We start from the raw sequence: 12,271 nt of genomic DNA, 5'->3' as shown, positions 1-12,271 counted from the left end.
TTTCTATGGGGTTGAGATCTGGAGACTGGCTAGGCCACTCCAGGACCTTGAAATGCTTCTTACGAAGCCACTCCTTCGTTGCCCGGGCGGTGTGTTTGGGATCATTGTCATGCTGAAAGACCCAGCCACGTTTAATCTTCAATGCCCTTGCTGATGGAAGGTTTTCACTCAAAATCTCACGATACATGGCCCCATTCATTCTTTCCTTTACACGGATCAGTCGTCCTGGTCCCTTTGCAGAAAAACAGCCCCAAAGCATGATGTTTCCACCCCCATGCTTCACAGTAGGTATGGTGTTCTTTGGATGCAACTCAGCATCCTTTGTCCTCCAAACACGACGAGTTGAGTTTTTACCAAAAAGTTCTATTTTGGTTTCATCTGACCATATGACATTCTCCCAATCCTCTTCTGGATCATCCAAATGCACTCTAGCAAACTTTAGACGGGCCTGGACATGTACTGGCTTAAGCAGGGGGACACGTCTTTCACTGCAGGATTTGAGTCCCTGGCGGCGTAGTGTGTTACTGATGGTAGGCTTTGTTACTTTGGTCCCAGCTCTCTGCAGGTCATTCACTAGGTCCCCCCGTGTGGTTCTGGGATTTTTGCTCACCGTTCTTGTGATCATTTTGACCCCACGGGGTGAGATCTTGCATGGAGCCCCAGATTGAGGGAGATTATCAGTGGTCTTGTATGTCTTCCATTTCCTAATAATTGCTCCCACAGTTGATTTCTTCAAACCAAGCTGCTTACCTATTGCAGATTCAGTCTTCCCAGCCTGGTGCAGGTCTACAATATATATATATACAGTGGGGGAAAAAAGTATTTAGTCAGCCACCAATTGTGCAAGTTCTCCCACTTAAAAAGATGAGAGAGGCCTGTAATTTTCATCATAGGTACACGTCAACTATGACAGACAAATTGAGAAGAAAAAAATCCAGAAAATCACATTGTAGGATTTTTAATGAATTTATTTGCAAATTATATATGGTGGAAAATAAGTATTTGGTCACCTACAAACAAGCAAGATTTCTGTGTAAGTCTTCACAAGGTTTTCACACACTGTTGCTGGTATTTTGGCCTGTAACTTCTTCTTTAAGAGGCTCCTCTGTCCTCCACTCGTTACCTGTATTAATGGCACCTGTTTGAACATGTAATCAGTATAAAAGACACCTGTCCACAACCTCAAACAGTCACACTCCAAACTCCACTATGGCCAAGACCAAAGAGCTGTCAAAGGACACCAGAAACAAAATTGTAGACCTGCACCAGGCTGGGAAGACTGAATCTGCAATAGGTAAGCAGCTTGGTTTGAAGAAATCAACTGTGGGAGCAATTATTAGGAAATGGAAGACATACAAGACCACTGATAATCTCCCTCGATCTGGGGCTCCACGCAAGATCTCACCCCGTAGGGTCAAAATGATCACAAGAACGGTGAGCAAAAATCCCAGAACCACACAGGGGGACCTAGTGAATGACCTGCAGAGAGCTGGGACCGAAGTAACAAAGCCTACCATCAGTAACACATTACGCCCCAGGGACTCAAATCCTGCAGTGCCAGACGTGTCCCCCTGCTTAAGCCAGTACATGTCCAGGCCCGTCTGAAGTTTGCTAGAGTGCATTTGGATGATCCAGAAGAGGATTGGGAGAATGTCTATGGTCAGATGAAACCAAAATAGAACTTTTTGGTAAAAACAACTCGTCGTGTTTGGAGGACAAAGAATGCTGAGTTGCATCCAAAGAACACCATACCTACTGTGAAGCATGGGGGTGGAAACATCATGGTTTGGGGCTGTTTTTCTGCAAATAGACCAGGACGACTGATCCGTGTAAAGGAAAGAATGAATGGGGCCATGTATCGTGAGATTTTGAGTGAAAACCTCCTTCCATCAGCAAGGGCATTGAAGATGAAATGTGGCTGGGTCTTTCAGCATGACAATGATCCCAAACACACCGCCCGGGCAACGAAGAAGTGGCTTCGTAAGAAGCATTTCAAGATCCTGGAGTGGCCTAGCCAGTCTCCAGATCTCAACCCCATAGAAAATCTTTGGAGGGAGTTGAAAGTCCGTGTTGCCCAGCGACAGCCCCAAAACATCACTGCTCTAGAGGAGATCTGCATGGAGGAATGGGCCAAAATACCAGCAACAGTGTGTGAAAACCTTGTGAAGACTTACAGAAAACGTTTGACCTGTGTCATTGCCAACAAAGGGTATATTACGAAGTATTGAGAAACTTTTGTTATTGACCAAATACTTATTTTCCACCATAATTTGCAAATAAATTCATTAAAAATCCTACAATGTGATTTTCTGGATTTTTTTTCCTCATTTTGTCTGTCATAGTTGACGTGTACCTATGATGAAAATTACAGGCCTCTCTCATCTTTTTAAGTGGGAGAACTTGCACAATTGGTGGCTGACTAAATACTTTTTTTCCCCACTGTACATATATATATATATATATATATATATATATACATATACATATACATACATACATACACACACACACACACACACAGTGCGTTCGGAAAGTATTCAGACCCCTTGACTTTTTCCACATTTTGTTACGTTACAACCTTATTCTAAAATGTTTTTTTCCCTCATCAATCTACAAACAATACCCCATAATGACAAAGCAAAAACTAGGTTTTAGAAATCTTTTCAAATGTATTATAAATAAAAAACTGATATCACATTTACTTAAGTATTCAGACCCTTTCCCCAGTACTTTGTTGAAGCACCTTTGGCAGCAATTACAGCCTCAAGTCTTCTTGGGTATGATGCTACAAGTTTGGCACACCTGTGTTTGGGGAGTTTGTCCAATTCTTCTCTGCAGATCCTCTCAAGCTCTGTCAGAGTGGATGGGGAGCGTCGCTGCACAGCTATTTTCAGGTCTCTCCAGAGATGTTCGATCAGGTTCAAGTCCGGGCTCTGGCTGGGCCACTCAAGGACATTCAGCGACATGTCCCAAAGCCACTCCTGTGTTGTCTTGGCTGTGTGCTTTGGGTCGTTGTCCTGTTGGAAGGTGAACCTTCACCCCAGTCTGAGGTCCTGAGTGCTCTGGAGCAGGTTTTCATCAAGAATCTCTCTGTACTTTGCTCCGTTCATATTTCCCTCGATCCTGACTAGTCTCCCAGTCCCTGCCACTGAAAAACATCCCCACAGCGTGATGCTGCCACCACCATACTTCACTGTAGGATGGTGCCAGGTTTCCTCCAGACGTGATCCTTGGCATTCAGGCCAAAGAGTTCAATCTTGGTTTCATCAGACCAGAGAGTCTTGTTTCTCATGGTCTGAGAGTCCTTTTGGCAAACTCCAAGCGGGCTGTCATGTGCCTTTTACTGAGGAGTGGCTTCCGTCTGGCCACTCTTACCATAAAGGCCTGATTGGTGGAGTACTGAAGAGATTGTTGTCCTTCTGGAAGGTTCTCCCATCTCCACAGAGGAACTCTGGAGCTCTGTCAGTGACCATCGGGTTCTTGGTCACCTCCCTGACCAAGGCCCTTCTCCCCCGATTGCTCAGTTTGGCCGGGCGGCCAGCTCTAGGAAGAGTGTTGGTGGTTCCAAACTTCTTCCATTTAAGAATGATGGAGGCCACTGTGTTCTTGGGACCTTCAATGCTGCAGACATTTTTTGGTACCCTTTCCCAGATCTGTGCTTCCGCACAATCCTGTCTCGGAGCTCTACGGACAATTCCTTCGACCTCATGGCTTGGTTTTTGCTCTGACACGCACTGTCAACTGTGGGACCTTATATAGACAGGTGTGTGCCTTTCCAAATCATGTCCAATCAATTGAATTTACCGCAGGTGGACTCCAATCAAGTTGTAGAAACATCTCAAGTTGGGTAAATGGAAACAGGATGCACTTGAGCTCAATTTCGAGTCTCATAGCAAAGGATCTGAACACTTATGTAAATAAGGTATTTCAGGTTTTAATTTTTTTAGTCATTTGCATAAATTTCTAGAAACCTTTTTTCGCTTTGTCATTATGGGGTATTGTGTGTAGATTGAGGGACATTTTTTATTTAATCAATTTTAGAATAAGGCCGTAACAATGTGGAAAAAGTCAAGGGGTCTGAATACTTTCCGAATGCACTGTAAATACTGTACCAGTGAAACGTTTGGACACACCTACACATGGGTTTTTCTTTATTTTTTACTATTTTTGACATTGTAGAATAATAGTGAAGACATCAAAACTTTGAAAAAACACATGGAATCATGTAGTAACCAAAAAAGTGTTAAACAAATCAAAATATATTTTATATTTGATATTCTTCAAATAGCCACCCTTTGCCTTGATGACAGCTTTGCACACTCTTGGCATTCTCTCAACCAGCTTCAACTGGAATTATTTTCCAACAGTCTTGAAGGAGTTCCCACATATGCTGAGCACTTGTTGGCTGATTTTCCTTCACTCTGCGGTCCGACTCATCCTAAACCATCTCAATTGGGTTGTCAGGGTAGTGGAGGCCAGGTCATCTGATGCAGCACTCCATCACTCTCCTTCTTGGTAAAATATCCCTTACACAGCCTGGAGGTGTGTTGGGTCATTGTCCTGTTGAAAAACAAATGATAGTCCCACTAAGCCCAAACCACATGGGATGGCGTATCGCTGCAGAATGCTGTGGTAGCCATGCTGGTTAAGTGTGCCTTGAATTCTAATAAATCACAGACAGTGTCACCAGCAAAGCACCCCACACCATAACACCACCTCCTCCATGCTTTACGGTGGGAACTACCGATCATCCGTTCACCCACACTGCATCTCACAAAGACACAGTGGTTTGAACCAAAAATCTCCAATTTGGACTCCAGACCAAAGGACACATTTCCACCGGTCTAATGTCCATTGCTCGTGTTTCTTGGCCCAAGCAGGTCTCTTCTTCTTATTGGTGTCCTTTAGTAGTGATTTCTTTGCAGCAATTCGACCATGAAGGCCTGATTCACACAGTCCCCTCTGAACAGTTGATGTTGATATGTGTCTGTTGCTTGAACTCTGTGAAGCATTTATTTGGGCTGCAATTTCTGAGGCTGGTAACTCTAATGAACTTATCCTCTGCAGCAGAGGTAACTCTGGGTCTTCCATTCCTGTGGCGGTCCTCATGAGAGCCAGTTTCATCATAGCGCTTGATGGTTTTTGCGACTGCACTTGAAGAAACTTTCAAAGTTCTTGAAATGTTCCGAATTGACTGACCTTCATGTCTTAAAGTAATGATGGACTGTCGTTTCTCTTTGCTTATTTGAGCTGTTCTTGCCATAATATGGACTTGGTATTTTACCAAATAGGGCTATCTTCTGTATTGATGTACTATAACATATTAAGAGTATTGATGTACTATAACATATTAAGGATATTGATGTACTATAACATTAAATTAAGAATATTTATGTACTATAACATATTAAGAGTATTGATGTACTATAACATTATATTAAGAGTATTTATGTACTATAACATTATAACACCATGGCAAGAAGACGATCATGCTTTTGACTTTGACATCAAAATCTCTTCAGTACACATTGTACTACCCAAGCTGCTTTGGGTTATCTGATTAACCCCTTGATCTCTAGCAAACACTGGTATTTATTTAAAGTGAACACCATTGCCAGGTCTCGGTCACCTCAACCTGAGAGTCCAGTAAAATTATCTAGAAAGATGATTAGGCTAATATGAGGGTTTCTATGTATACGGGAATCCAGCCATCTCAAATACCCAGAATCAAGGAAGTGCAATGCCCGCTTGAAAGCATTCAAGGATGCATCAATCAATCCTGCACGTATACATGCATAACACATAGATCCTCATACCTTTACAGTCACCCTGTCATTTCCCCTGGAGAGGCATGCTGGGCTGTGTTAGGGCTGGTCTTACTGGGATCAGAAGTCCATTGGAGAATCTCAATTGCATTTCCCTGACTCCTCGCCTCCTTCTCAAAACCCATTGGATGAGAATGCAGAGGTCCCGCCCCTCTGGTCTGGCCCCCTCCAATGGGGTTTTGAAGAGGCAAGGAAATGAGTTTCTCCCCTTTTCACCTCCTACTTTTCCTCTCAGTGTTGAGTGACAGCCAGTCTGTTGGGTCTGCAGTCTGTGTTCAGTGACCGCCTGGTCTTCAGCAGCCACTGACAGACAGCGCCAGTCAAGATGAGGTGGATGGTGTTGGCCCTGCTCTGCTGTGCCTGGACTGCACATGGGGTGATCAGGTAAGAACTGAAAGATCCTTCACAAGATATTTTAAAATGTTGAATACTTTTGGTAATGCATTAGAATCAGGGCCTGAATTACGGAATGGGCACGTGCCCAGGGGCCCCGGACCTCCAGGGGACCCCCAACCCCCAGAAAAATATATATATAGTCCGGCCCGGCCCTGATTAGAATCATTATTAGAAGTAAGTGAGGAATGAAGGCTTTCAAACAGGGACACATTACCTTTAGCAGCCAAAAGTCTGACTTGCTGGTAGACCAAAAAGTGAGTTGAAGCATCTACAAGTGTGCTGTATCTAAACTACCTCAGCATGGCCACCAACCTGAGTATGATCCACCCAGGATCCCCCTGCGTCGGATGCTCTCTGTGCGTACTCAGCTAAGAGCCACCCATCGCCTGGAAGACTTCATGAGGGACCACCAGCCGGACGTGTTCAACCGGAGGTACGCCCAGTGTTACCCGCCGGGCACACCCTCTCTCAGGCTGGAAAAGAGCAGCGAAAGGCTCTACAACTTCATGGATGTAAGTCGGACTGAATGGAAGTGAATAACTGTATTGAACTGTGGCGTTTCCCTAGCAAGGGAATCTGGTGTGGTATTTGATGTATTATATGGAGCGAAGAAAAATCAATCATAAATTCAGTATATTGAAAAACATCTAAACGCCTGACGTACTTTTATGTAGTCACTGTATGTGGCAATCAGACCTCTATTTTTTCCCGAAGAGTTGATCAATACTGTATAGATTTCAGAATACATTAACGGGCCAATGACATTGTATTCCCTGTGTGTGTGATGGTCCAGGCTCAGTACTATGGTGTGATCAGCCTGGGTACCCCGGAACAGAACTTCACCGTAGTGTTCGATACGGGATCAGCTGACCTGTGGGTTCCATCCTCTTACTGCGTCTCAGAGGCCTGTGGTGAGACTTCATAACAGAGCCAGGGTTTAACAGACTGATCCTACAGCCAGGGGACGAAGGAACTATTTTACAACAGTCATGTTTATCCGAATGGTACCAAAGAGCCATATTGATTAAGGTCATTTGACATGTACTTACGGGTAAATGGACATTTTGTATTTCTGTGCTTAATCTAATCGTTTTTTGGGGGTCTGGACCACGCTATAAAACAGATATACCCGCTCCAAACTATATTTTTATTATCTTTTTCCAAACAGACTAATATATTCCAATCTCACAGGAGGTTGGTGGTACCTTAATTGGGGAGGACGGGCTCGTGGTAATGACTGGAGCGGAATCAGTGGAATGGTATCAAATACACCAAACAAATGATTTCCATGTGTTTGATGCCATTCCATTTGCTCCATTCCAGCCATTATTATGAGCCGTCCTCCCCTCAGCAGTGTTTATCTGCTGACTGTGTGACACAGACAAGAGCAGGCTATAGGTCAGGGTGTTCCACCCTCTCTCTCTCTCTCTCTCTTCTCTCTCTCTCTCTCTCTCTCTCACTTTCTCTCCTCTATCCTCTGTCTCTCCCGCTCTCTCCCCTCCCTCCCACTCCCTCCCACTCCCCTCTCTCTCCTCTCTCTTTCTCCCTCTATCCCTCTGTCTCTCCCTCCCACTCCATCCCCCCTCTCTCTCTCTCTCTCTCTCTCTCTCTCTCTCCTCTCTCTCTTTCTCTCCTCTCTCTCTCGCTCTCTCTCTCTCTCTCTCTCTCTCTCTGCCTCTCTCTCTGTCTCTCACTCTCTCTCTCTCTCTCTCTCTCTCTCTCTCTCTCTCTCTCTCTCTCTCTCTCTCTCTCTCTCTCTCTCTCTCTCTCTCTCTCTCTCTTTCTCCCTCTATCCCTCTGTCTCTCCCTCCCTCTCCCTCTCTCTCTCTCTCCAGGCATGCACCACAAGTTCAAGGCCTTTGAGTCCAGCACGTTCAACCACGACGGCAGGATGTTTGGCATCCACTACGGCAAGGGACACATGCTGGGCATCATGGGAAGGGATGTCCTCAAGGTGACACATATCCCCAACCCCTATCCCTCTACTGCCCACGTTCCCAAATTAATCGGAGTGTAGTTTCTGCCGCTTAGCTTCTAGTGGATTGTCTAATATGTGACATTAAACACATATGATCTCATCAGAGGGTAGATATCGTTGTCCCCCACGATGAAATCGGGGAGATGACTGTGGATCTGTCTCCGTTCATACATTAGTCTCATGTGCGATATCTCAGACGGCACTGGCACGATTTTAACGAAACCTGGGTGAATGATACATCTAGCCCTGGACATCCATCATTTACAACACTACACTGACTGGCCCAAAGGGGGCGCTGCATCATTTGTGGGGGACTACATGTTTACTGTTTACTGTTTTTTACCCTTATTATTATCTATCCTGATGCCTCGTCACTTTACCCTGGCTTCATGTACATATCTACCTCAAATACCTTATTATTATCTATCCTGATGCCTAGTCACTTTACCCTGGCTTCATGTACATATCTACCTCAAATACCTTATTATTATCTATCCTGATGCATTTACAACATTATTTTATCGAACCCACAACCCTGGCGTTGCAAACGCCATGCCTTACCAACATCCCCTGCTGGCCAAAATCCCTCCCCTACCCTGACGACGCTGGGCCAATTGTGCGCGCCGCCCCATGGGTCCTCCCGGTCGCCTCGTCACTTTACCCTGCCTTCATGTACATATCTACCTCCAATACCTTATTATTATCTATCCTGATGCCTAGTCACTTTACCCTGCCTTCATGTACATATCTACCTCCAATACCTTATTATTATCTATCCTGATGCCTAGTCACTTTACCCTGCCTTCATGTACATATCTACCTCAAATACCTTATTATTATCTATCCTGATGCCTAGTCACTTTACCCTGCCTTCATGTACATATCTACCTCCAATACCTTATTATTATCTATCCTGATGCCTAGTCACTTTACCCTGCCTTCATGTACATATCTACCTCAAATACCTTATTATTATCTATCCTGATGCCTAGTCACTTTACCCCTGCCTTCATGTACATATCTACCTCAAATACCTTATTATTATCTATCCTGATGCCTAGTCACTTTACCCTGCCTTCATGTACATATATACCTCAAATACCTTATTATTATCTATCCTGATGCCTAGTCACTTTACCCTGCCTTCATGTACATATCTACCCCAAATACCTTATTATTATCTATCCTGATGCCTAGTCACTTTAACCCTGGCTTCATGTACATATCTACCTCAAATACCTTATTATTATCTATCCTGATGCCTAGTCACTTTACCCTGGCTTCATGTACATATCTACCTCAAATACCTTATTATTATCTATCCTGATGCCTAGTCACTTTACCCTGCCTTCATGTACATATCTACCTCAAATACCTTATTACTATCTATCCTGATGCCTAGTCACTTTACCCTGCCTTCATGTACATATCTACCTCAAATACCTTATTATTATCTATCCTGATGCCTAGTCACTTTACCCTGCCTTCATGTACATATCTACCTCAAATACCTTATTATTATCTATCCTGATGCCTAGTCACTTTACCCTGCCTTCATGTACATATCTACCTCAAATACCTTATTATTATCTATCCTGATGCCTAGTCACTTTACCCTGCCTTCATGTACATATCTACCTCAAATACCTTATTATTATCTATCCTGATGCCTAGTCACTTTACCTTGCCTTCATGTACATATCTACCTCAAATACCTTATTATTATCTATCCTGATGCCTAGTCACTTTACCCTGCCTTCATGTACATATATACCTCAAATACCTTATTATTATCTATCCTGATGGCTAGTCACTTTACCCTGCCTTCATGTACATATCTACCTCAAATACCTTATTATTATCTATCCTGATGCCTAGTCACTTTACCTTGCCTTCATGTACATATCTACCTCAAATACCTTATTATTATCTATCCTGATGCCTAGTCACTTTACCCTGCCTTCATGTACATATATACCTCAAATACCTTATTATTATCTATCCTGATGGCTAGTCACTTTACCCTGGCTTCATGTACATATATACCTCAAATACCTTATTATTATCTATCCTGATGCCTAGTCACTTTACCCTGCCTTCATGTACATATCTACCTCAAATACCTTATTATTATCTATCCTGATGCCTAGTCACTTTACCCTGCCTTCATGTACATATATACCTCAAATACCTTATTATTATCTATCCTGATGCCTAGTCACTTTACCCTGCCTTCATGTACATATCTACCTCAAATACCTCATACCCCTGCACATTGATCTGGTACTGGTACTGGTGCTTTTTGTGTATAAAGCCACATTATTGTGTATTTTATTGTCCCCCACAGTGAAATCGGGGAGATGACTGTGGATTTGTCTCCATTCATACATTAGTCACACGCGATATCTCAGACACCACTGGCCCGATTTTAACTAAACTTGGGTGGATGACGCGTCTTGCCATAGAGATCCGGCATTTACTAAATGACACTGATTGGCCCAATGGGGGGAGCTGATAATAATGAACTGAAATGGATTAATCACACGCGATACGTCAGTCGGCCCAGGGGGGGGGGGGGGGGTGCATCATTTGTAGGGGACGACATGTTTACTGTTGATTTGTTTTCTTTTAAAAGGTTGAAATGTTTTGAAAAGATTGAGTCGTGGCTAGAATTACAGCAACCCATATACAATGCGACTTTCACAAATGAATCAGGTGTGGGATGACATATCAGATTCCTGAAAGGCCTTTGCATATATATACACATTAATTCATACACCTGACACGTCCCTGTGGTTGTCCAGATAGGCCCGGTGACGGTGCTAAACCAGGAGTTTGGGGAGTCGGTGTACGAGCCAGGTTTTGTGTTTGTCATGGCTAAGTTTGACGGGGTGCTGGGTTTGGGGTACCCCTCCCTGGCCGAAGAACTGGGGAACCCCGTTTTCGACAGCATCATGAACCAGAAGGCTGTGGACCAACCCATCTTCTCCTTCTATCTCAGCAAGTAGGTACAGAACCACAGAGAATCCATCTGTCTGTCTACCCATCATTATGTTGTTATTGATTATGATGATGATGATGATGATGATGATGATGATGATGATGATGATGATGATTATGGTGGTGAAGTACACTACCCAGACACACAGACCTACAGGTTACTGTAGGCTAATGCTTGATGACGATATGATGATCAGGGAGAGTGGGGTAGGTTGAGACGTTTTCTACATTCAGCATCACTCCGTCAAGGGAAATATAGTATTCTTTCTAACAAAGATATCTACATATATTTCAGGATGTTGTGTATCCCTGGAAATAATCTGAATTCATGTAAACATTACAGTTTTGAAAACATAGCTTGTCTCTTGGCACATGGGGTACATTTTTCAGGTCAGTCATTAAACAGACACTCTTATCCAGAGCGAGTTACAGGAGCAATTAGAGTTAAGTGCCTTGCTCAAGGGCACATCAACAAATGTTTTACCTAGTCAACTCGGGGATTCAAACCAACAACATTTCGGTTACTTTTCATTTTGCTCAACTTCCTATTGGCTCAACTTACCCCATTGCCACTGGCTCAACTTACCCCAAGGCAAACATTTTGACTATAATATAGCCCACGCAGCTACGAGGATATACTTTCATGCTAGATTTGAAGTTTTTGGAGACCCCAACTGATGTATAGAACAATCTTAAAATTAGCTACTTTGGTTTAGATACAATTATCATAAAACCTCTTAACACAATAAATTAATTTTGTATTTGTATTTATTATGGATCCCCATCCTGGGGTCCAGCAAAATTAAGGCAGTTCATACATTTGACTTGGTGAAAATCCGTTTTTTGGACCTAATTTTCTCACCAATTTTCTTCCTTTTACAGACTCCATGAAATGTTGGCCTCTTCTTAAATATTTGGTCAAATTATTAATTTTGTCTATGGTGTCCCCAGAAACAAGTGGAGCAGAATTGATCCATTCACCCATCACGATTTGATTGCTTCTGCTTCCAGGAGTAAAAGATCAGGGGACCCTGAGGGAGAGCTGCTGCTGGGGGGGATGGATGAGGCTCTC

General features: G+C 43.4%; 1 protein-coding gene across 1 annotated transcript in view; it reads left to right on the top strand.

The window, feature by feature from the left end:
* The first annotated feature begins 6,079 nt into the window (after positions 1-6,079).
* nots (nothepsin) overlaps positions 6,080-12,271 on the top strand; it is a 27,429-nt gene continuing 21,237 nt past the window's right edge. The window contains exons 1-6 of the mRNA XM_084194727.1: positions 6,080-6,209; positions 6,553-6,733; positions 7,015-7,132; positions 8,057-8,175; positions 11,004-11,203; positions 12,211-12,271. The exon at positions 12,211-12,271 is cut by the window's right edge and continues 65 nt beyond it. Coding sequence (XP_084050853.1) covers positions 6,151-6,209; positions 6,553-6,733; positions 7,015-7,132; positions 8,057-8,175; positions 11,004-11,203; positions 12,211-12,271 — 738 coding nt within the window. The 5' untranslated portion in view covers positions 6,080-6,150. The remainder of the gene's footprint in view (positions 6,210-6,552; positions 6,734-7,014; positions 7,133-8,056; positions 8,176-11,003; positions 11,204-12,210) is intronic.

The sequence above is a fragment of the Coregonus lavaretus genome, assembly GCF_964263955.1.
Source record: "Coregonus lavaretus genome assembly, contig: HAP1_SCAFFOLD_711, whole genome shotgun sequence".
NCBI classification, from domain to species: Eukaryota; Metazoa; Chordata; class Actinopteri; order Salmoniformes; family Salmonidae; genus Coregonus; species Coregonus lavaretus.
This window is presented reverse-complemented; position numbering and strand designations above follow the sequence as displayed.